Source organism: Teleopsis dalmanni, chromosome 2 (assembly GCF_002237135.1).
Source record: "Teleopsis dalmanni isolate 2A chromosome 2, ASM223713v2, whole genome shotgun sequence".
NCBI classification, from domain to species: Eukaryota; Metazoa; Arthropoda; class Insecta; order Diptera; family Diopsidae; genus Teleopsis; species Teleopsis dalmanni.
Window position 1 is genome coordinate 170677985 of NC_051847.1, and position 27018 is coordinate 170705002.

The following is a 27018-nucleotide window of genomic DNA, read 5'->3' on the forward strand; positions in this document are numbered from 1 at the left end:
GAAGGATGAACACTTTTTGCAACAAATTTTTTTGCTATAATACTGAAATGCAGTTTTACAATACATAAAAAGTATAGCTTGTGGCGGCTTCAAGATAGACAATATTTATGTTAACATGAATTTACTAAGAAATATTATTTATTGTGTGCTTTCTGAGTGGTAAGCTTGGACTATAATTTTGGTATTGTGCTTAAGAGAAATATTGCAAGTTCTAGAAAAATAAAGTTTTACCTGATCAGCTAGTAGTATATAACCATCGGTAGATAGAACATGTCTCACTGCTGCATTAAAATCAGGATATCCAATCCGGGGGCAATCAATACCAGGGAATAAATCCTACAACAGAAAAAGAAAAATCATTTAAGCTTTAAGTGGTGATTAAGTGTGTTGGTGCAATAGTATTTAAAAATGAAATATAGAAAATATATTTTATTATATAAAATATAATAAAATATTGAAAAAGAGTATTAATACAAACAATATAAATTTACATTTTCTTTTCTAAATATAAGACCTTAAATTCCAATAATAAAATTTTCTATAGAATTCGAAAATGATTTTAGAAAATATATAAATATATTGTCTGTAAGTTAATGTAATTTTAGTTAAATTTTATTTAGAATATTTGATTCATATTAGATATATATATTATTTCAGATTCTTTTCCATTTATATTGTTTGCTTAATTAAAATTTGATTAGAAATGGCTGTTCGCATATGCTCTGTAATACCTAACTATGCTCTTGACAGTTATCGAGATTTATGTTAGTAAAAAAAATATATCATGCACCCATAAACCTTTCTCAAGAATTTGAACATTTTCTGAATTACTGTAAGAATGACAATTGAGCTATACTTTCTTTCCCAGGAAACAGCTGCCATAGTAATGTTCAGATATTTGGAACTTAACTGTATCAACACTATAGCGAAATCATAGTGGATTGATAGTTTTAATTTTTACCTTGAAGGTAAAAATTGAAGAAGTCAGTAGTCATCCAAGATTCGAGCCAAATGCAAATAGAACTTGCGTATTCATTGAGTGTGACATAAACAATAATCGCTTAAAATTATTAGAAGTTGACTTAAAATAGAAAATGGGGTACTTATAAATTATACGATTCAAGGGACGTTTTCAAGATCTTTATTTTGATCTTGGTAAGGTGATACCTATACGTTGAAAAATAAGTAATCTTACGTCGAATTGTTACTGCTGATGAAATCGATGTCAAAACCGAATACTATGTATAATAACGATAGTTATAATGAAGTTTTTTGTATCGTATTGTTACTGGCGAAGAAAAGCAGGTTAATAACAAAAACTGAAAATGCAAATCATTGTTTAAATCCAAATATTCATTAGATCAATATAAAACTCTATATTTAGTTTTGATTAGGTTATGCCGGTAGACCAAAAAGGCCACGCGTAGACCATTAAGGTCCATTGCGATACAAGATCAGAGTATTATTTATACCGATAGTATGTAGCAGTCAGCGGATGCTATCTATTGTCTATTAGTGAAGTTTATTAAGAGTTCAAGCATGTCCTCCAGTTCTGTGAAACAGATAGCCACCAAGCTATTTTGTATTTTATTAAATACTACATATTTAATAGCTGTTAAAATCTGCTGAAACTACGGCAATTAGGGAAGATCTATAAAGAAAACAGTCAGTTCGTTTAAAGAGTGTTATTATTCAAAAAAAACGGAAGCAGACACAAATTTGTATCTGTGAAATGTGAAAACACAATATTAGAAACTTCTATTGTTAGCTACAAATCTCCTATGATTTTTAAAAAATTTTCCTTTTCTCGCAAGCTTAAAAATCTTGTAAGATGATAAAATGATGCCTTGTAATACTTCTACTTCAAATGTTTTATTGCGTCATATAAATTTCGTGGGAACTCAGTTCGTGGGAATATATCAATATATCGCAATTAAGCCGATTGATTTATATTGAACCACATTCTAACTAGTTCCATTTCAATTTAAAAATTGGGAATATAATACCAAACAATTATGTTAGTAAATAAATTGAACAGTTTATTCGTTTATTTTATCATACATATATACCTATATGTATATATAATTATAGATGGTGATATAGCGAAATATATTAAAATATACTGTATGAAAATAAATTACTGTTGAAACTTATATATGTTTAATATCATATCATATTAAAAACTAACTTTGTACCTTAAATTAAATAAATGCTACCTTCGATTATACATTTGCTTGATAGCTGTTAACTGACAGATATACTCTGCACATTAAAGCTGAGTAATAATGTTAGGAAATGAAGCATATTTGAGAAGCTATAATTTAAATCTTCATTTACTGAATTAAATTGAATTATTAAACTAAGTAATTAATTAAATATAGATTTGAGATAAGTAAATTTTGCTTTTGCGAAATGCTTTTTTGTATAAAAATGGAATACATGTTATATTTTTAGATTCTGAATTCTAAAATTATTAATAAATTAGAAAGATGCTTGCTAAAATAAAATAATTTGTTAATTTAAAATAATTATTTTGAAAAATATTAACTTCAGGCTGTTGAAGTCAACTTTATAAATTATTGATAATAGTGTGTTCTATAATTAAAATTTTAATTTTATTTTATAGTTTTGTATTACTTACTCGAATGAGACCCAAAAACAATGGCACATCTTCAAACACAAATTTGGGAAAGTTCATATCACGCAGTACACGCATAAGTACAACAGCTTCGGGCAACTCTTCCGATTTACGTTTCATCACACCCGCCATACGTAGTACAGAGTTTAATGAACGTAAGCCCCAATCATAATGGCACTGTTTGGATAATTGCTCCTCAGCCAGCTTATAGAGCACAGTCATTTTCTTAGCCAAAACCTTAAGCATTAAATAAAATTATTTTAAATTACTAAAGTTTTCTTTACTATTCCAAATTAATGAAGTTACATTTGCTCCACATACATATATGCTAATACACTATTTGGTACTTTATATATTACCAGCATATTATTATTATTTCATAAATATACATAGATGTGAGAGTGTGGGCATATTAGGAAAAAGGATTTTAATTAAACATATCAGCAAGGATACGTATTTCGCTTTAATGTGCTTCCTTCTTAATGTGTGAATATATTAAAAAAATGGTTTCGTGTTAAATTGAACTTACTTTTGCTGTTAGAAAACCATCAGAAAAAAGTGATATTAAGCAAATCAATTCCAAATCCGGCTTAATACAAGTTACTGGACGGAAAAGTGCTTTAACGGATTCTGGCAACTCAGTTCTGCCAGCGTAGCCGGGATTCATTGTAACAAATATGCCAACTTTTCGATCAAGTTTAATTTCTGCACCTTCAAACTGAAAATTTATTTTTAAAAATTGAGTTTTAGTTTTTTATGAATTATTGTTTATATACACATAAGTTCATATTATTAAAATTGAGCAAAACTAAATTAACTTAAAATTATTAAACATTAAGACTGGTTCATTCATAATAAACTAAGAAAAAGAAAGGTTTTTTGATATTATAAGATACATGAGTATATATACCTTTTCTAAGTAATGTTTATATGCATATACAGGGTGAGATGAAAAAACTGCAACAAAGTAAAACGCCATAATTTTTTCATTTTTTTTTAAATTTTATTGAATGAAAGCAAAAAATGTCGGAAATAACATCAAATTTGAGAATCGGTTTAGATTTGTTCGAATTGGCCACCTTTGGCCCGAAAGTGGCTCTGCGGTATTTTGTCCCATTCTCGGCGAAGCGCTTGCTTGAGATGATCGACACTTTGGTATTTTTTAGTTCCAACCTTGCTTTCCAAAATACCCCAGGCACAATAGTCCAACGGATTGGCATCCGGAGATTTTGGTGGCCATTGTGCGGTGGAAATGAAGCGAGGAACCTCATTTCTTAACCATTCTTGGATGGCGCGTGCTGAGTGCGATGGTGCTGAGTCCTGTTGGAATGTCCAAGGTCTGCGGCCGAAATGTTTGCGTGCCCAGGGCTTCAGAACTCCCTCCAAAATATTTTCGCGATAGATTTGCGCATTTAATTTGACACCACGGTCGATGAATACGAGCGGCGAGCGACCATCGGCTGTTATGGCGGCCCACACCATCACCATGGCCGGCTTTTGAGTTGTGATGGCCAACCGAAGTTGCAAATTTTCAGCTGACCTCTCTGGCAAGTAAACACGATCATTTTGTTTGTTTACAAACTGCTGGATAACGAATGGTTTCTCATCGGAGAAAACCAAATTCGGCAGTTCACCACTTTCGGCCAAGCGAAACAACTCTTTAGCTTTTTCGAGTCTAACTTTTTTTTGCGCATCAGTAAGATCTTGCACTTTTTGGAACTTGAATGGCTTTAGTCCAAGCTCATTTTTCAATATTTGCCGAATGGCATATTGCGATATGTTCAGCTCACGAGCCATTTTTCGTCCACTGCGACGCGGATTTCGTTCAATTCGCTTTTTCACTTTTCGAACCATTTCTGCCGATGTTGCTGTTTTTTTTCGTCCACTTCCTTGACGTCGGGCTACGCTACCAGTATCATGGTAACGAGCGATGGTACGAGACACAAAACATTTATTCACTTCTAAATGCTGGAGGGCTCTAACGATAGCCACTTGTGGTTTTCCAGCCAAATGCAAAGCAATCACACTATCACGCTTGAATTCCATCACAAATAACTTTTTTTTTGAAAAATTCCCACCAAAATGCTTTTGTGCGCTTGTAAACAATATAATGAGCTGTCACTAGAATAAATCTGACAGCTGTGGGACGAGCGGTTTAGAAATGACAGCAGTCTGAAGTTGGTTGCAGTTTTTTCATCTCACCTTGTATGTATAGTTATATATTTTAAGTCAGATCGATTTGTGTCCTTTTAAAGCATATACCCAGATATGATTCTATGAACCATTAAGTGTATAAATTACCGAGAAATCATATATCTAAAGTGAATTTAGAGTCCACGCTAAATTCAGATTTATCTTTTGGTTTTAGTTATATCAAATAGAATCAAATAATTACTTAATTTGGATTGTAAGCATAGAATCTTACAAACATTTTTAGCACAACCTTATAAAATTCCAATATCATTTGCCAAAGACATCGAAAAATAATGTCCCATAAACCACTTAAAAATTATTACCGGTTTTTCAATATAAGATTTAGCTATCGAAAATTCATTTAAAGCCCAGTTTTTAGCTTTTTGTTTATATATCACTTAAATGTCTTTCATTTAAGCCTAATTATATCCAAAACTTAGCAGCATTATTTTGCATAACATTTATCTCTCGAACAAATCGATCCATCCTAATATACATGCACTTATTTTCTTTCATATTTTTAAAATAATGTTTTCTTCTTCCTACAACATTAAAATTTAATTTAAAAATTTTGTTAAAATTTAATTTTGTTATCTCAGATCAATTTATTTAAATTTATAATAGTTAATTTAATAATTTATATTAATTACTAATAAACTTTAGAATTCTTTATAATATTTCTATTGTCAAGGAATATTTATCAAATTTTTTTATAAAGAATTATGCACTTCAGTCAAATAAAAAAATTACTTGTTTGAAGTTGAAGTATATATTAAAAGTTCCCAAGCAGTTGTTATTGGTAACATAAAATTTTATTCATAAAAGTGATTTAAAAACATACTGGCATTTCAAATTATGTATTCTACCCCATGTGCGAAGTTTGATAAAAGATAAAAAAACTATAATATAAAATACATTCACTTTATATACTTAAATAATGTGTACTTACAACAAATCGTTCCAATTTGCGAACCAATGCACTGCGTATAGTTTGTAGCTGAGTGGAAATGACACTAAGTACTGATATATCAATTCGGTTGAACTCATCGAAACAGCCCCATGCGCCGCACTGAATCAAGCCAGAGAATATGGTACCAACAGCGCGGAAGTCCATGCCCTCACCGCAATTGGTGACAACGCACAGTAAAGCCATTGCTTTAGCCAAATCCTTAGTGGTTTCAGTTTTACCAGTACCAGCGGGACCAGCCGGTGCACCACCTAAATTCATAATCAACGCTTGGGTAATAGTTAAATAAATGCGATCAGTTAGAGGTGTTATAACTAGACGTCCATTTAAGCCCATATATTCGTAACCATATTCGAATTGACCAGAACATTGTATCACATATAAATTGTCAAGAGACTTTAACCAATAAAAACGCAATTGACTTTCCCAACTGAATTCGGAGGCATCAAGTATATTATCACGCACGAATTGCTCAATAATATCGCGAGCATGAACATCAACTGTGGTGACAGTTTTGAACTTAAGACGGTCGTTACGTGTAAGATTCGAACGCACTTTCAATACCAGCTCCTCTATTTGAAAATTCTGCTTCTCTAGAAAGTCTTTCATTGCACGCATATTTCCATGATTCTGTGCTTGGTCGAATGCTTCCTCAACCTCTGCCGTCCACCACACTTGACTCCCAGCCAAACCGACCATGCCCTGATAGTTCATAAGCCAATCCGCTCTGCAAGTAAATGTGAATAAATAAATATAAAAGAACAAAACAAGACGAATATACTGACAAGTATAAGCTACTTAAAAACTCAATGAAGTAAATTGCCATCGATTTATTTCGATTTCAATAAAAAATGTGCGGCACGCTCACTTTAAATGCTTTCCTGCGACATGTGTCCACTCTCAACTGCACTCTTGTGAGGATTTAATATTATGTTTACAACGAAATTGACAGTAATAAAAAAAATAAATCGCATACAACGACGACAAAATTATTCATGGATTGCAATAAAATCGACTTCATCCATGTTTCGATTCGATATCATAAAATATTTTTATGTGCAGCTCTAAATGGAATAACAAACGAAGTTAACATCCCCACACTCATTCCAGCCGACCAACGAAACAAACTTTAATCTGCGTGTCGCATTTAATCGAAGGAAGAAAAATAATTGTTTGATTTTTTTGTCTTACCTTGCTATATTTAGATCAGTTCCAAAGTCGTAGATGGCTTTCTTGGAAATGTATCTATTCGAGCGCCGCATCTCATCGAGCACATCGCACATCCAGTTTTCAACACGGCCCACAGCTCGCGCTTTTAATGAAAAATGTCCAAAATATTATAAAAATTGTACGCAAGACAGGAATAATAAATATATTTAAAAAGTTTAGTTTAACAACAATAATAAAAAGTATATTGAAGAAGTTTTTTAATTTTGATTCTTTACTCATCGTTTCATTTGTCAATACTTTTATTATGTTTACGTCCCTCTCAGATATAAGCGGAATAATATAAAGAAATTATTTTCTTGTTGAAATTTGCGACTTAAGAAACAAGAAGAACTGTTCCATAAAAAATTTGCTTTTATTATAAACTTTCTTATTTATCTCAGTCACAAAATTTTCAATTCAGGCAAATTAGGATATAAAGTATATAACACAGAAATACCAAATAAACACTACAAAGTGAAAGAACAAAATTAAAAACTTTATATTTAAAGAAATAATGACGCAAAAATAATATAAGGCACGGCTGACTGAAGAAGTTGCGATTAAAAATGAAAAATTATTAAAAAAAAATCATTAGTTTTGCTATTAAAATCGAGGATCAGGTTTAGTTTATTACTGTAAGCGACTTTATTTACATTATTTAACGACTTTATCTGCATTAAATTGCAATTGCATTAAAATCTATAATAATAAACCAGAAATCGGTCTGATTGGTTGGTTGGTTGCAATGGCAGGCCTTCAGATAACTTTCCATATACCTTAATTACCGATTTTTATTCCTCGAAAGAACCCCTAAAATAGAAGAATATAGACTAAATCTATTGACTATAGATTTGCAGATAAAGCAAATGTACGATTAAGTATCTCTAAGAAGATTTTTCTAACGTGTAAGCCAACGTCTAATAGACACCTTTATCTTAGAGTCAACCGTCTACTTTATCATATATAAATATTTTGCTTTCTGTACAAAAATTCTAAACATTGCAAATTGATGATCAAAATAATTTTACGATTCTCTTTAAAAATTTTTTTATTCGTGGAACACGGCTGATATCCCATAATCAGTAGAATTCTTCCTCTCCGATATAAGAAAATATTGTTAATATGACAAATCATGGCATTTTGTATAATCAGGACAAATATGTACATGGACAGAAAAATTTTACGGTGTCATTATGAACACATTTATCACTTTCGCTCCTGAAATTATCGATACCTGCTTTTTGTTTTGAATGCATCGACACTATCGTAGTTGAAATTATCATAATAATTTTATGAGTACTATCGAAGAAGTAATGCAGAAGATTTTGACTCAGTTTCTGTATATATTGTAGGATATAACTGTACATAAAAACACTTATAACTAATCAAACAGTGAACTCATGACTATATTATTAAAAAGGGTTATACATTTCGGGATGCTAATTCGATATCAATCTTTTAGTGAAATATATTAAACAAAACTCTTATTGAAGTCATATTGTGTTAACCATTTACCAATTTACAATAGAGATCATTTAATATAATGATGAGGATGTTTCTCGTCGAATTTTCATCAGTAATAAGACTAACTACAAATACGTGAATATGTGGAGAATAGTATTTTTGTGAACTCTAACTCTTGTTGCTTCGAAAACTAATATCATTTAAATTATAGTCAAGGTATTGCCAGCTTGAAAATTAAAAAAGCAAAACAAAAAAAAAGTGGATAAATGTTCGATATTGATTAAGTATTTCGAATGATCCTTTATTCCATAGGAGGCGTATGAATTTCTTAAAGTCTTAAACTGGGTAGCTTAGCTTAAAAAAACGTTGGAAAGAACTGGTCCAGTAATTGAGTAATATATTCAAGAATTCCTTTTCTGCATTAAAGTCTCTTGCTAAACATTGAATTGATATAACAAATACATATATATAAATTACTGAGTCATCTCACCTAAATAATTTTTCATGTCAATTATAAGTATATAAGACAATCAAATTGAAATTTATTGAAAAACTTTTACGACTCTTAATAGAGATAATTAAGTTTATGTGATAAAATAAGTAATTTTTAAAAATAAATAAAATAAAAATAATAAATCGCTTGTTAATACAAAAAAGGTACTTAAATTTAATGTTCAAATTAAATTTCAAACACTGAAAAGGAATGTTGTGGTTTTTATTAACTTCAGAGCAGATAAGTAATTAATATTAAATTAAATACTATATCATATAAGCGAATTGAATGATTGATAACAGTGAATTGAATGATTGTTAGAAACAGCTTATATACATACATATATAGATAGGTATATATATTTGTAGTAAAAACGAAAATATTTACTAGTGATGAACTTCCAAAACGGAGATGGTATCATATGATATTAAATTATTAAATTATAAAATTAACTGAAATAACATAAAAGAATGGATAAGCAAATGAATATGCACAAAAACTTTATTTATTTTATTTTATGTTTTTAATAATTAATTGTTCAATCTAAGCTCATGTTTAATTAAATTTTTGAAGTAAAATTTAATATTTTGCTTTATTAGTGAAAATAATGAGTAAAAAATATCTCCTATTAGATTTTAAACAAATAAATTAAAACTATTAAGTGAACAAAACACAACAATTATGAAATATTAATTTATTTACCAACACTATTTCTTGATAAAGTAATTATTTTGACCGCGATTGAAGGAATATTTTATGGCAACCACAGTAGAGCATATTTATGACAGCAGAAATGGAGCAATATAAATAATGATTATCTTAAAGAAGGCACCCATATAATCACATGGTACTCTGATGGTTCAAAAAACAAAAAAAGGAGTAGAACGGGAGTGTTTTGTTCAAGAACCAAATATGCATTATGATCAAAAAATTTTTAAATGTGTACAAAAATGTATATCATCGTAAGACACAGAGACAGTGTACACAAAAAGCGGACCATTCCCATCCTAATGAAAATGTAAGGGTTCTAAGTACGTAGGAAGTCAAATCTAAATTAGTATGGCTCTTTCCTTACAAATTAAATCAGTAAAACATGGACAGTAATGCAAGGTTCTGCTGGGTATCTGTGCAAACTTCAATGGTGTGCTCATTTTCATCAGCAAAGGTGACTTCTCGAAAATTATTTTTTTTGTTCATTAGATGGAGAGCATCAAAAGTTTTATGTAGTGTAAAATTTATCCAGCTAACAATCCTTAACCTGTTACTTTATAAAAATGGTGTTTTGCGAATTGGTTCTATTCTCTGCTCCATGTTCATCTATGAAGAAGTTGAGTTTATCTATAATACTATAACAATTGTTTTTAAATATATATTGAAATAAGATATTACTTTAAAGATCGATCGGCCTGTTGTTGAACAATTCCTGGTTTTTCCATTGCTTTACTAATGATAGTGCATGGATCTTATTGCAGTGTAGGTTGAGAAGTCTTGCAGGGAATCTTGAGAGACAAAAAATTTAAAGCGTGGGTATTCTTACAGATTTAAGACAATCTAAATTACTAATATGTAATATACAATAGCAAAATATTCGGAGCCTTAATTGAGCATACCAAAAGCATAATAAGAATATGATATCTAGAATATAAAGAAGAATATGATATGAGCTTAACGGAATGTGATATGATCATACGAAGAATATTAAACCACTATGAATGTGATCATTGTTGGGGCAAGGTCCGTCTGAACAGTATTGGTATTGCATAAAATTCCATTACCAATTTTCAGCATGAAGAAACTTAGTCGTCAGAATAGGGCTAAGAATATAGGAATATGAATATGGCGAAGATAGAAACTTAATCGCCAGAAAACATGTGAAACTCTTATACACAGTTGCTTAAGATACTTCGGACTATAATGTGCTTAACACCAGACAAGAAATTAGCAACTTGAATTCTTGAAGCAACTAGACATTATTGAATTGTTCAGATGAACGGAACTGGATAAAATTAATTAAGATAAACTAATCCATGAGGAAATTTTTGAATATTTTCTAAGGAGAAATTAACGTTATGGAATGATTTAAGCAGTTTAATCTGTACATCGGTTACAAACAGCCAATGGGAAAGGGTAGTAAAGTGGAACTTTTGGTTGCAGTACTTTATATACCTCCCATCTACATTAAATTACTACCAGAAATACAATATTTTTCATGCTGTATTTTAATGAGAATAAGAAGAAGTTTATCGAATAAGGCGAAGAAGTTGTTGTGATAAAAATTTGAATTTTAAATTTTCAGTTGGCGTGAACAATGCCAATCGACTCGTTAAGATAAAAACTCAAAATGTGGAGAAGGAAAGTTAAGTGCACACAGTTGTCATTGTTTGATAAAATTTATTTTCTCTGATTTTAATAAATATTTTTATTGTTTCGCAACTGACTTGCAGTATTTGCGTTGTCAGACGACAAAAGTTGGTGGTCAAAATAATTAAGGAAAAATAGTGTATCAACTCACCGCTGTAACGAAACTCCATAACTTCGCCTTCACTGGATATCATGGCGGTGACGATGTTCACATTGTGCGTGTCCTTGGCAAAGCGCAGTGATTTTATATTGTCGTACATCTGCAAATGTACAAGGACTGTATAAGGACTGTGATTTTAAAAATTGAAAATCAATATTGACATAAATATTGTTATGCAAGTAAGCTGACCGAAATCAAAAACGTAATTGGCAAGGAATGTTAAACTGTAGGGGAATATTAAATAATTTCAATGAAATTGCTTTAAATGGGAAAGAATCACCATCACCATTCATAGAATTCAAAGTATATCACTTTTATGTAAGGTTAATGAAATTTAATGAATTAATTTGATATATTCGTACTTTAAGAAAACTTAAATAATTAACTTAGGAAATAATTAATCATTCATCACATTCTTGTGTACAATTGAATTTCTATATAAAGTGCTATTGTAAAGCATAATATAGCTATATTTTATTAAGTTTTAGCTAATTACTATATATAAACTAGTATATTTGTTAGTAAAAGTAACTACTGATTTACTTTAATATATTATAAATTATTTAATTACCTTTATTATGTGATTCTGCACAGCTGTGACCTCGCTACTTCCCAGTATAGACAGTAGTTCATCGGTCGATATGAAGTAGAATCGTGGAAATATGCGTCGCTTGGATTCTAAGTAATCATTTAATGATTTTTGGCAGTTTTCCAAACCCAAACCCAGTCCTTGTATTTCTGGCAAACGACCCGGTACTGTGCAGAATGGTACAACAAGTGGATTTTTAAAACAATCCACCATAATCTGTGAAGTTAAAAATGATTATGAAATGTTATCTAACATATATTTCACACAAAAAAGTTCTTATAATATAAGATATTCAAACAAAACAATAGTAACTATTGCTTCCATCACATATGGCTGAATTTGATTTAATAGTAAAATACTACGTGAAAAATGAAATAACTTTAATTGAAATCGCAATGGACATTGTGTGAAGGTTAAAGTTAATACAATGTTAGACAATCTTCTGAGCAAGATGACGCCCTTCACGTGGGTGTGTGAGTACTTTCCATAAATATCAAATTACAGTGTTACGTTATGCGGTATCCCACCTACAAGTGCCTTCAACATGTGTTATCCAACATGGAAAATTCGTATTTGGTGCTTGAACCTTGTTGAGGTCAAATGTCAAAAGCATACAAACCAACATTTCATATGTTGGGAAATAAATATGCTTGATTTAATACTCAATTTTGCTTTGCTATTCACCTTACAAATGTTACACTTTGCATGATATTAAATTTACAGTTAAGTAGCAAGACGCCATATTGTCGACTAGAGAATAGCATTGCAAACAAACCGCAGTAGCATCACATATTAAAGCATTAGCAAACGAAATCAAAGCCAAAAGTTATACAACGATGACCCCCAAATAGGTGTACTTACCCTGCGGTATGCTCTGTCAATATCATCAAATTTTTTTGCTTCATCAGGTAGCTGTGCTCGTATGTCACCGCCAATGAATATGCCCTCCAAGTACATCCATTTGCGTTGCACAACAAGCCATTCGTCTATGATTTCAGATACCAATGCCAATGCACGTTCCCATTTATTTACAGTCTCCAAAAATGGACCAATAAATCTAATGAGATGACACAAAACGTAGACAAAAAATTTCCGATAAGAAAAATAGAAAAAAAATCTTATTGAAAAAAAAAACCAGTAAGTAAGCAAGTAAGTAAGTAAATGAGTGGAAACAATAACGAAAATATCCTTGTCTGCATTGATGAAGAAATCGCTTTAATTAAAATAATGAATAACAATTGTCCTATTTATAAGTTCGTTACTGTCTACTCACCACTCCCACATGCTCCCAACTTCAGTTGTTTTGTTTGAATTTATTTTTTTTTATTTCTATTTTTATTTTTTGTTTTTTTTTTGAAACAGCGCATGTAAAATGACTCGGAATCACTTTAGTGTATTGAAAACCTAATGTCTGTCTGTTGTAGTTGATAATAGATATGCAAAGATACTATACTATATTAGAAGAAAATAATGAATATGTTTTCAAGTGTTTTTAATTGGATGCATTGATTGTTTTATTGCTTAAATATTAAAGACTTTTTATTTAATACAAATCAACGTTTTAGTTGTAGATTTAAACAATTGAGACTAATTATGTTATATGAAAGTAGTAATCATTGCTTATACAACATACACCAAAACATATACCGATAGAAAAAACCTGAGGTAAGCAAAAGCTATAGAAAATATTAAATATGTGTGGAATACTCGTAAAAGTTAGAGCTAACAAACAGATAAAGTAGAAAAGAGCAAACATTCAGGTAAAAAAGAAAAATGAGATAACATATAGTATTAAAAAGAGAAACTGATGTATAGAATGAGTGACCAGCACGGTTGCCACTTTTGGTACTTTAGTACCAAAATTGGTATTTTTTTTTCGTTTGGTACTCATGTTCAAAAAATGGTACATTTTTGACGACCCAACTTTATTGTGGATATTTCCAATTAATTTTTTTTATAAATGCAACTTTGCACTATTTTATATTTTGTTCATTTATAACATTATGAAAAACACAGAACGAAAAAACAAAAAGGTCCAAAAAAATTTTGGACCTTTTTTTACAGAAATGGTATCTTTTTAAACCAATTTTGGTACAGGAAAAAATTTTCAAGTGGCAACCGTGGTGACGAGTGAAATAAAAGAGATAATTAATGAGAAAATAAGACACCGAGAGAGAGAGAGAGAGAGAGAGAGAGATAAAGAGAGTAAGAAAGAGAGGGAGGATAAGGGAAGGAAAGTAAAAGGGTGATATGTGGAAGGAACAAAAAAGAGAGAGATAGTGGAACATCAAATAAAAAAAAATTAGAGAAAAAATTTGATTGGCAGAGAGGGAGAGAAAACACAATAACTTATGTAAATATTTTAAGAATTCATTATTGTAAATATAACGTTAAATATATATTATCCACAATCTTATTTTAAGTCGCATAATTACGGAAAATTGACGAACTTGACGAAGTTCTAATGATACAGAGGTGTTTTACAAAAACGATCTTCAAGTTATCGCAAAACAGACCTTACTATAAACTACACTTAGACAGAAAATGATCAACATTATATATAGAAATTCTAAAATTAAATTTCAAATGCGTAAATCATGTCATGACTCTGAGTGACAACAGATAACCTAAAATTTTGGCTTGTTATCTCTTGAATATGAAAAGAGGTTATTTTGAAAAATGGCAAAAAATAAACATGAAAAGGTGTTATTTCTCGAAAATAGAGAAGTTTATCTTGCGATCTAAAACTTATTTCATGCTATTAAAATATGAAAAAAAATTATAAAAATACAGAATTATTGTATTATTCAAATTGTAATTTTATAAAACAAAGTAAGTCATATACACTATATCAAACGTTTTAATTAAAACATACGGTTTTATAAAAATTTGTTAGTTAATAATCAATAGATCAAATTGATTGACAGTAACATGTTTAACCTTATTAAAACTATAAGCACTTTCCTTAGTTTTCTGGTATACAGACCCTTAATAAATTAAGCATAATGCTAACAACAAATGATACTTCTCAGTACCGACGGCGAAAGTGTCATTAGAGATTAAAATTAAAAGAACTTTGTCACTAAAATTATCATAAATAAAAATTAACTCTTAACAGACACACTATAATATTTTCTCTTCAATATACACTATTGAAATATAATCTTAACTTCTATGTTAGTTGCATCTACTTGAATTAGTTGAAGCCATAATTGTTATAAATTTTAACTCGAAAATTTTATAGAGTTGCGGTTAATGCCTTCGATTGATATGTATTTAATGTTTCAATTAATCGTTTAAATAAAGTATTTTTCAAATAAAACAAACGAACTTACTGCGAAGCGGCCATAGACTGTAGGTTCATTGCGTTATCCTCGAGTGCAACTAATATTTCGTCAACTGGACCAAGTATGAAACCACGTTCGACATTTCCTTTTATATGCTTGAATACTTTGAATGCCATTGTAGCCCATGTATCTTCCACAGTTCTGACGCCTTTTTCAATAGACAATTCTTTGATGGCATTGTTTAAGATTTGTTCCGCAATATCCTATTTAACATATAAGTAATAATATATTATGTTATTGTTAAATAAAATAAATTTATAATAAAACTCATTAGTTTTTTATTTATTAATTTAAATGCATATTACAATATTATTATATTATTATGAAATTTTTTATTTACTTATATTGATATTGCTTTAGTCATCTTTTGAAATGTATTCTAACTGACTGAATACATATATATTTAATTAATATAAATAGCAAAGTGTGAGTTAAGTACCTGATAATTATGCAATTGCATAGCAAACATATTTTCAAGTGTAAAACGATCTGGATTCATATCGAAGTATTGATCTGTTTTCTCCATTAGCTGTCTCCAATGGCGATCTCGCAATGCTTCGTTCTTAAGACTTAACATGAGGGGTATAGTACCCTTAAACTGTTTCATGTTATTCTCCACTGCAATACCAACCGGTAATAAACGGATCTGAGTGGAAATATTAAAATAATAATTAATTCTAATTCTTCATGTGAAATACAATACAATACAATTTATTGTAAATGAATTCAAAGTTTTTTAAAAATCAATGCATAAAAATTTGTTCAGTACTAAATCTAAACGGGCATGCATGAGTCTTCCTAATTTATGGTATAAATCCTGCGATACATTCCCATATATTTCCTCTTATATTGCGATATTTTAGCAATCGTTGCAAAACATTAAATCAATTTGTATCTAAACAATATTGTGTGCATTGCGTTTGCTGATTAATAAAAACAACATTTGTTGCATGCAACCATTTTGAGTCTGTATTGGCGCGAAAAATGCATTTACGCTTAGGCACTCCTCGCAGAGTGTTTCGTCCTTCTGGGAGTAATCAGCTCTCAGCTCACAACTCTTAGTGCTTGTTTGGAATTAAAAATTTCTAAATTATTGATGTTTAAATATCGAAAGCATTTACCAAATGTACGAAACGTTTATTTGTCATCGATTTTCGCGAAACTGGAAACTTCATAGCTAAAATCATGTGCATAGCCACGTACCCAACACACTCGAGAGCTTATAAAATAGTTAGGCTTTATTTATTTGGCCACAGCGGACGGTTTACTCAGCTGCTGCCGCGGGCAAAATCGCATGAAATCAGTTAAAACAATAGCGGCGGCTCGCGACTGCGGTTATTAGGCTTAATTTCTATGAGTTATGAGTGTGTTAAGCGTGAGTCGCACATGCCAGTGCAATGTGCTGGGCGGTCTAGCTGGAGGGATCTGACAAGTAGGCCATGTCAATGTTGGCAGTGTGGGCCGTGTAGGCCGTGTGGACAGTGCTGTTTCAGTTCCACGCTGGCAAAATAATTGTTTGTCCATTAAAAGTAAAAACTTGCTGTTTTCTATTTTTCAGTTTCAACAACTCGTTTAGTACGATTTTATGTTGAATTGTGACGGTGTACTGAGGTTGTGGTTCGAACTCTAAAAGGATTTATTTTTCATTGACATTAAAAATTGAAAACAGTCAATATGTTAATTGCTGTGTTAAGTGCCAACAGAGAGGATGCCTCGATTTGTTGAAAATTTGGACTTTAATTGTGACACAGTTTTGTGATTTTTAAACTTTCATAGTTTTTGTGAACTACAAAAATGTAGTTTGTTTTCTATAAATTTAAAAAAACATTAATTTAAAAATAATAGTTTAAAAGAGATTTAACCAATAATGGAATAATAATAAGCGGCACAATGTGGTACTGGATTTGAGCATGTATGATCAGCAGAACATATATTCCTAACGTGTACAGTTTGTTTAAATACAACTGTAGTAAGAGAATATTAGTTAGATATACTTGTACTTAATATGTTATTTTTAAATCACACTGTGACTCCACACAGAATATGCTAAAGTAATATTAAATTGTAACTTACAACGTTCTTTACAAACCGTGTTTATATACACAGGGTTGGTAAAATTCAAGAGACAACACTGTAACTTCGACAAGGAAGGGGATACGTGTTCGAAACATCAGTCTTGGAATATCTTTGCTTTTGTGGAGTACACAACAGTAGAAAGCGGTAAAATTGTTATGCTGTAATTTGAAATAACATCTCAAAAAAAAGTAAAACGTAAGCCATCAAAGAGAACAATAAAGAATTTGAATAAAAAACTTTTATATTCTGGTTTTGTCACTTATCTTAGGCGTTACAATATGGTACGGAATTCGAACTGATATGATCGTCGCTCAATACCGCTTGAAAGAATTTAGTAACATATCAACAACCGTCAATCAGATGCGTTATTGGGCTTAGATAACCGATTTTTTGATACCGATGACTCATAACGATGGTACATATTACTTTCGGTTTTAAGAAGATGACGCAGTTACTCATATAGATCATGGTACAATTATTTCTATGAAGTACTTTTGACTGGCATCCTAGTTTCCAGATTTGGTAAGATCAGATATTTTTTGGAGGTATATGAAATTAAATGTTTATATGAACAAGCCAGGGTTGGCAGACAAACTTAAGGCTAACATCTGCTAGAAAATTACAGTCATATCGGCCGAAATATCGATATATACGATCGATACTGTCAAATAGCGGACACATAACGCCACTCGAGCTAATAGTGGCCATTTTCGTCATATAATCTTTACCTCCTTGAATAGATTTAAATAAATTTTAAACTTGAACCGGAAAGAAAAGCCTCTTTTCAAATAAGTAGATGCACTTAAGTAGGTGCATACAAGTTGTCTCCTAATAAAATAACGAAAGTGCATTCATTTACAGGAGAGCTAGGATTCAGTTTTTGTGTGTATTGCGATAAATGTGGCATAGGAAGGCCTATATGATAACAATGTTTATTCATCAGGAAATTTCCACATTTAGCTTGTTTGGTATAGGAGAAGGTCACTCTAAAAAGATGTATGATAAAAAAAAAACTATTTTATAGACTTCCCCTGAATTTTCAATTAATGTTTCAAAGTTTTGAAAAACGCTTGAGTTTTTTTCATTTACAATGTTGAAAACATTGTATCTGAATTGATATTCTGTTTTATTTTTGTATGCTTCTTATTTAATAAGTTTATATAAGTATATATAAAACAAAAATATGTATATTATTTTATTATTATGTTAAGGGAAGTTGAGTCAGTGCACCTGAGCACTTTTACTCTATATTAACTGCGAGGTTTCTTATAATTTTTTATAATTTTTATTATATTTTACGCAGATTTATATTCCTTTTTCTAAACGAAACAAAAGTATGCAAAATTTAGTGTCAATCACTGTTTCAGAAAACTGAAATCAACATTAAAAGTCTTCAAAAATTGAATTATTTGCTTTCTGCCCTACTTTGATTGGTTTTCAAAGTTTTCCGAAAACAATCATTGATGCAAACTAATTAAAAACTTTTATTGATAAAATTACTTACCGCCTTAGGAAGTTTACGAAATTCCTTCAAGTAACTTTCAATGCCTTCAGTCAATACAAGCGGATCTAAATTGACCCATAGTGTCTTTGACCAACCATCACGTGCCAGCCTTTGACTTTTGTATAATTTGTAAAGCTGTCGGAAATGATTACAAAATTAAACAATCTAAACCGTCAAGTAATTAAACTTAATGAAATTAAAAATTAAATAATTTTTTAAAAATTGGAATTTCTTTCATTAACTTTGAAATAGGTTTAGAAATTGTCAAAGTAAAACTTACCAAATGCATGCCATCATATTCAAACTTAACTCTTACAAATTCATTATAATCCGCCATAGGCATATCAAATAATCTTTCAGCATTAGCTTATCAAAGTTAATATATCATTAAAGTTAATAAAAAAAAGTTACGAAAAGTAATTTAAAACTTATAATTTACCTAATTCAGATCTACGTTCTTCATATTCATTAATTTTAGTCCCATACGGTTCCATAAGTCGAACACCTTTATCCAAATCGGACCCAACAGCACCAGGGCCATTCTCATCAAAGTCTTTAATAAATGTATCCAACTAATGCAGGAAATTTTTTTTATTATATTAAGTAATTAATTATATATTATGTAAATTTTGATAAGATAAATTGAACAACATTAGTATCATTGTTTTTCCAGCAATATAATTATGTTATGCATAGAAATTAAGGAATTACTGCCATCTATGTAACAAATTATTACTTAGAAATATGATATAAATAAGCATTTAATTGAAACTAATAGAGCTAGATATTAACTCTATGCTCAACTTTATTTTCTAGGTTGTGGAAGAGAAATATGTGGTTAGGTCCACAAAAAATATTATAATTAATTGAGGAGTCAAACAGCAACTAGATTGGACGGGGAAACCATAAATTAAAAAAATTGTTACGTCCGTCTATACACATTAAACCTTAGATGTTCTCTTGTTTATACACAGAAAAACCAAAAATGACAAAAGATAAATTTTTAAAATTTTTTTCACGACGATCTACAATCGGATTCATGGACAAAAAGCCATTCAAAAAATGATAACTTGGAATTAGAAAGCAATATCAATAGCTTATTAAAATATAAAATCCATGATATAAAGTCTATTCTACTGAAACAATCGTCTTAGTTATATTTTAAATGCTTTATTCCTTCTAAATCTGTTTTCATATGGTATGCGGAGTTAAATCGAAATAAATATTAGGTATATTCGTCACCTCCGAAGTGTGGCAATAAGCGACAAGGTGCTCGCTTAAAGTCGCTAATATGTACGCAAAACGAGAATACTTTTTTCTGTATCTACACGACTAGTTTAGAAAAGAATGTTACTAAGGCAATTAGCGATCTATTGTGAACCTTCATTGGAAATTTCGTCGAATATTCCAGTCATATGTCAAAACTTTGTAAACAAAAATTCAAATTCAAAATTTCAAATAAAATTAAAAACATGCACAAATTTAAAAATATAGAGAAAAAATATTTTAAAAGTTTGCACACTGGTCTGCATCTTATTGTTTATTCAAATAACTGAGCAATATAGATTTGAATCTAACTGTTCCATCTATACAAATAACTAAGCAATGTAGGTTGGAAAAGAAAATAGAGCAAATGCGCTCATTATAGTATAAAGAGTCATTAATTGGGTCACTATTAAAAATTATTAACCAATCAATCTATAGTTGAAAATATTAGATATTGAAAATATTAGTGAGCGGTCAGCTATAATCTATCAGTGGGCAACTTTCTAATTTTGAGCAAGCTACGTCGTTCAGTTGGTGTTTGATAGCCGTTCAAAGCAGACAACCTCATGAATTTTTACGAAAATAGAAAAAAGTGAATTTCGTGTGCTGATTAAGCATTCGTGGCCAAAATCCACGAATTGGAATACGAACTGCTACCCCATGCAGCATATTCTCCAGATTTAGCCCCCTGTGATTATTTTCTGTTCCCAAACTTAAAGAAATGGCTGGACGGTAAGAAATTTGAATCGAATGAAGAAGTCATTACTTTGAGAAATGACAGCTTTGAGAAAACCTATTATTTGGAGGGAATAAGGAAATTAGAAAAACGCTGAAATAAATGTATCGAGCTAAAAGGTGATTATGTAGAAAAATAAAATGTGTATTTGCCGAAAAAAATTTGTTTTATTCAAAAAGTCACTGACTTATCAAACCGCCCTCGTAAATTAGATCAACCAATCTTTAGCAAAAAATATAAAATTTTTTACATTTATATCAGTATAAACATGTCTAATTTAAATTTGTATATTTGTGCGTCTAAACCTTCAGTAACCTCGAGTTACCTACTAACTGGACCTTTGTCATTGTCATGGCTCCATAAACAATTTCATGGCTGTAGACCCAATGTCCTCTGTGTTTTGTGTAATAACAATACCCGGACATGATGAATTTTCTACAATTTTTATAAATGGACATATATTAAATTTTATAATTTGATTGAAAAAAACTTTTTTTATGGGATCATTTTAATGCAGTAAATGAATTATTTTAATAAAATTGTCAATAAGAACGAATTTTGGGTAAGAATGGATCCGTACAACAACAATTCTTAACATATGAAATGATTAGAATCTGACATTACTGGAAATAAAATCAAATTATGCAAGTACTAAAGAGAAATGAAGTGCAATTAACTCTGATAACTTTTTGTTCATCAAACTAAATTATTTCATTGAAAATAGTTTTGTTTCAAATTGTTCTTTCGATGATTGAGATTCAAGTATTCAAATATTATTTGGAATTCTCTTTTCCAATGTACCATATTCAAATAGTTTCATGTATTTACTTAAGCTATGTAAATTTCCGATCTTATACGTACAATCAGGAAGAACTTAAAAAAAATAACACAGTTAAGTTGAGTTTAGAATAAACAAAATTTTAAATTCAAACTCAATCCTAATGATGATGTCAATTGAATTTCAGTGCGGCTTAGCAAAAAAAAAAAGGAAAATAAGAAAATAGCAGTTGATTCTAGTGACAAAAAACCGGAAACGGAATACGGAATACGAAATACGAAATGCAATGATAAACCAACAAAAAAGGGAATGAAATTGAAAGCTGAGTGATTGTGTGATTGTCACTTTTAATTCAGATAATAAACACTTCAAGTTAATTCGTTTTCTTAGATACGGTTACTTGAAATATGTTAGGTCTTGCTGTAGGTACGATAGGGCGAGGAACCCTACGTACAGCACACAGAGTAAGCGGAAGCGGAACTCGATGTGAAAATGCCAAAGTACTCATTGCAGATAATGCAAATGTAATTGACAATACTAACGGGTGGAAAAACTGTTTCTGTGCTCTCCTGCAGCAGGAGAAAATCCAATTAAATTCTCATTGAAAGGAAATAATAAAGGAACAAAAGCGATATAAAATGAATGAAATAAAAATGGCGCAAACTGAAGCCATACGCACAGCACTGCTGCAATTGTCATTGTTTATTGTTGCCATTATTATTAACACTGTAGCACCATCGATTTGGGTTGTAAGTGTATAAATGTGTAATATTGCAATATTGTAAGTGTGTAGTTGTGTAATTGTGTAAGTATGTAAGGTGGATAGTAAAGAGATTAAAGTTTATATATAATAATATGGAGTTGCAAGTGCATAAAATATAAAATGGTATCCACGTATGTAATCTTACCTCATTCTGGAAGTGTGATATTTCGACTGAAGTCATATCCGCGAATTTTTGCTTAATTGGCTGCAATTTCTCGTATCTGTGCAGGGCCTCACAGTAGATACGATCCCACCGTTTTTCCAACTGAAAAGACATCAACATTTCCTCATAATTGTACTGCAAGCCGTCACAAGTGAACACATGAGCACAAAAGCGATATTGTTATATGCCGCAACGCCATTCAAGCAGTCGTACCATAAGGTATCAGCATTTACGATGAACGCAGGAGGCCAAAATATCAACGGAAGGTTTGCATCGCAAATGAAATGAAATTGAAAATCACATAAAAATATAATTAGTTTAAAGAATATATGTGTATTATAATTGTTATTATACGAGTATAATTTCGATTATTGCATAGTAATAAAGATTAGTGATAAAATTGTTACGTATCGTATTTTTATATTATTATCATTATATTTTCACATTACATAAAATTATAGTTGTTATAAAAAAATATGAGTAGAATTTTAAAATAATTCTGCTTTGGACTTATATTAAGTTATTTGAATTTATATAAAATTTATATAAAAACATGTAAAATATTATTTTTTTTTCACATGCAACGAAAATTATTTAGTCTTTTTGCTTTTCGTAAAGCAAAGCACTACAGTATTTAATTTATTGTAGAGCATCATTGGTATTAAAACTGAGTAAATTAACCAAGGGATACGCAACTGGCTGCACGGTGAGTCCAAATATTTAAAAGTGCGCTTACGTATAAGCATGGATGGAAACCAAAATGTACACCAAAGTGAGCCCCAAGCCCCGAAAAGCACAAATTTATATAACTTTATTACGAGGCTCTCATAGCTGACGTAGGAACACTAAATAAACATTTGCCAAAAGCGGTTTAATAGTGGGAAGCTGCATGCTTGCATGCATAAATATTAAGTGACGACTTCAAAAGGATTTGCTAAAACCCTCATTTAAATTTACAAATATGAGTAGAAAGTGTTTTGTGGACAAAGTTGTTACTGCACCGCTGGCTGTCGGCCACTTTCACATAATGAACAATTCCAAGTGCAGCATATAGTGGTTCTCTACCGTTTACTTTAGTTCACTATAACTAAATTTATTTACTGCATTTCAATTTGGTTACATAAAATGCATTGGACGTTCAATATATATTCGACGTTTATTGAAAACTACATTTTAGGCAATTGGGACGCGGAAAGCCATGGAGCCTTATGCAAGTGAATTGATTTGAAAATTTTAAAATACCCAATTAGAATTTTTAGAATTAAGTGCTTATGTCACTAAAAAGTTTAGTTTAGTGTGTTTAAATTGATGAACACATTTTTTGCGAGCAAATATTTACTGTGACAATGATTTCTCAAGTATGTGCACATATATTACATATTATATATATTTTTAATACATGGAAATTAATTATCACAAAAGGTATTTTTATAAAACATTTTGTTTGTTGCTCCTCATAAGAAAAATCGTTGTAATTAAATAATTAAACAATCTCCAATCAAAGGCTTATTTTTACTGCCAAAGGTTGACATGAAATATATAAAAAATAAATGTGTAAAAATCAAATCGTTTTTGCATATTCTTTATTGGAATAATAATTTAAATTTTTTATTTACTATTTATTATTAAAAATATTTTTTAAAATTTTTTCATATTCTTTGTTGGAATGACAACTTGAATATTTTATTTAATATTTATTATTAAACATTTTTTTGATTTTTTCCATATTCTTTATTAGAATAATAATTTAAATTTATTATTTACTAAAAAAATTTAAATTATTATTCTAATAAATTATATGTAAAAACTATTTGATTTTTATATATATCTTCTAAATTTAAAATTATTAAAAATTATTTATTAATAATAATAATAAATGCTAAAAAAATAAATTAATCAAATAAATTAAATAATAATTATTTTAAAATAGCCCATTTTAAAAGCGAAATTAAACCCATTTTTAGAATAAAGTCAAGAAAACTTTTAAATCTCACTCCTAAAAACCCAATAATATATATCAAACAATTATGATATGATATCTATATTATTATATAATTTTTTATTTGTTCACATAAGTCTTAATCAGTATATATAGCAGGTGTATGCATGCGATTTTTCCGGTTATTTTTGACAAAGAAAACACGTAATTTTCAAAAGAAAATATTTTGTTTTACTCAAGTTATTGGTCATCGGGTTCTTTACATATAGCCCATCTCTCAGGTAATTCATGAATACCATCCGTCAAGCTTTCCTATAACTTCCACGAAATTGTGTGTGTTGACGTGTGTATTAAATTAATACTCTGTGTACTTTTCACTGGCGCCATCTCTTAGTTAAACCGGAAAAAACTTATGCACACACCGGGTATAATATGTAATCAAAACAGTAAATTTAAAAAACACTCAGATTTAATATTGTACTATATTAAAAGTTTACTTTTATCATAATTAAAATTTAATATAATAACATAAATTTAAGTTTTTAAACACTTGTAGAATATTCAACTTTTCAAGATGTTTGCTATAAATTTGAAACAATAATATAATTTTCAGCTTAAAAATGAAATAAAATAATATATAATATAATTTAATAAAATAAAACAACAAAATTATATGTTATATATATATTATGTGATATTTTTTATTTAATAGACTTTTTGGCCGACCATATAACTTTTAAAATTATTGTCAAGCTTCCATCAATTGGATTTGGAATTTTTTTTTTTAATTTTATTGTTCATATCACCTACTAAACCTAAAAATTTTGTATTAATTTGCTCACAATAACAAATATAATATTTTAGATTATTGTATACAAGTTCAGCTGTGAATAATGCTTTTTTCCTAATAATTATTCTAATAATATTATTCCAATAATAAGTAAATTTGTTAAACAATTAATATGATAATGAACGTAGGCTTGACATGACAAATGTATAACTGTGGATTATGCGTTTTTTATAGTCAAAGGCAAGTGAAGTTGTTCAAATGACAAAGATCTTAATTTAAAAATGTTTAAAATTTAAATATGACAGTCCTCAAGTTGATCCTTTAATTTTTGCAGTCCTAAGGTTATATACGAACAATTGAGCACAAAAAATATTCCTAAAATATCGCTGATGACATGCTTCTGACAATATACGAAACAATTAACTAAGTCTGAACAAAATTAACTAACTAAAATATCAAATTTGGAATAGTTCTTTCCGTCATATTTGACTTTGAATATGGGTATTTTTTAATACTGACCGGTATTCTATGTTCACTGAGCACAGTAAATGTTTCCTGCACTTCGTGTATGTTTAGCTCATACGACAATGTTTTCGCTTGAATGGTAGCCACAGTTTGCATAATTTTTTTGAAATCATCCAGATTTTTAGTAGGCATATTAGCATGATATCTCAAACTCTGGAAAGGTATTTTAAGGTTTAAGGTTAATATAGTACAGATGTTAAATATAAGTATTACTTACGCTAAGTTCTTTACGTATAATATCCATACTGATGGATGCCTTGACTGCTAATGCCTCTCCTAACTTGGTACGCCACATATCCGCATGTGAGCAAATGTTTATTATCAATGGCTTCAGATTTATACGTAAGCAACGCAACTCTACATATTGTGCAACATTTTTCAATTCTTCAATTATACTCTCATAAAATGCAAATTGTTCATCGATTTCCATTAATGGCTTATTTTCACTGACATATGTTTCACAAACTGATTTCTTGTCCAAGAGCCACAAGTCTTTATATTTTCTAAACCTGTTCAGTATAAAAATTTGTAAGTTTTGAAATATATACATATGCTAAAATAAGTACGAACTAACTCTTAAAATAGTATTATAATATCTTTCAATATTATAAAATAGTATTAAATACTATTATATGTAATCTAAATTAAATAATAACATAAAAATTCATGCGCGTCCAAAATACCAACTAACGAAAATTGACACGTTAATTAAATTAATACAGGAAGGACCAGTTCAATATTCTCACCAGAAACCTAAACTATCCAATAAATCATTCTACGGAAAGCATGGTTGTTGAAGTTAAATAGTCTGCACATATTAACAGCAAGAATGAATACAACTCAGACTGAACGAGACTAAAAAGTGATCCAAAGTATGTGAAGACCCGAAATAAACTCTCGTCACATTCTTGAAGATTGTCTACTGTGAAGATCTCGCGAAGACTTCTGATATGATATTTTTTATCTGCATTTTTATCAATTATCACTGCACGAAAATTAGATTTTTACCTTCATCATGACTACAATAAAATGATTAATAGGAGCTAGAATATTCCCG

The 27018-nt window shown here is 29.9% G+C and overlaps 1 protein-coding gene across 1 annotated transcript in view; it reads right to left on the reverse strand.

Moving 5' to 3' along the window:
• Positions 1–27018, reverse strand: part of LOC119685815 (dynein heavy chain 10, axonemal) — a 75785-nt gene that overhangs the window by 36891 nt on the left and 11876 nt on the right. The window contains exons 21-36 of the mRNA XM_038100198.1: positions 26179–26470; positions 25956–26114; positions 22690–22842; positions 19441–19573; positions 19282–19367; positions 19002–19136; positions 15861–16067; positions 15410–15624; positions 12936–13131; positions 12057–12290; positions 11477–11585; positions 6990–7110; positions 5781–6525; positions 3168–3356; positions 2642–2875; positions 232–336 (exon numbers count right to left, since the gene is read on the reverse strand). Of these exons, the coding sequence (XP_037956126.1) occupies positions 232–336; positions 2642–2875; positions 3168–3356; positions 5781–6525; positions 6990–7110; positions 11477–11585; positions 12057–12290; positions 12936–13131; positions 15410–15624; positions 15861–16067; positions 19002–19136; positions 19282–19367; positions 19441–19573; positions 22690–22842; positions 25956–26114; positions 26179–26470 (3313 nt within the window). The remainder of the gene's footprint in view (positions 1–231; positions 337–2641; positions 2876–3167; positions 3357–5780; positions 6526–6989; positions 7111–11476; positions 11586–12056; positions 12291–12935; positions 13132–15409; positions 15625–15860; positions 16068–19001; positions 19137–19281; positions 19368–19440; positions 19574–22689; positions 22843–25955; positions 26115–26178; positions 26471–27018) is intronic.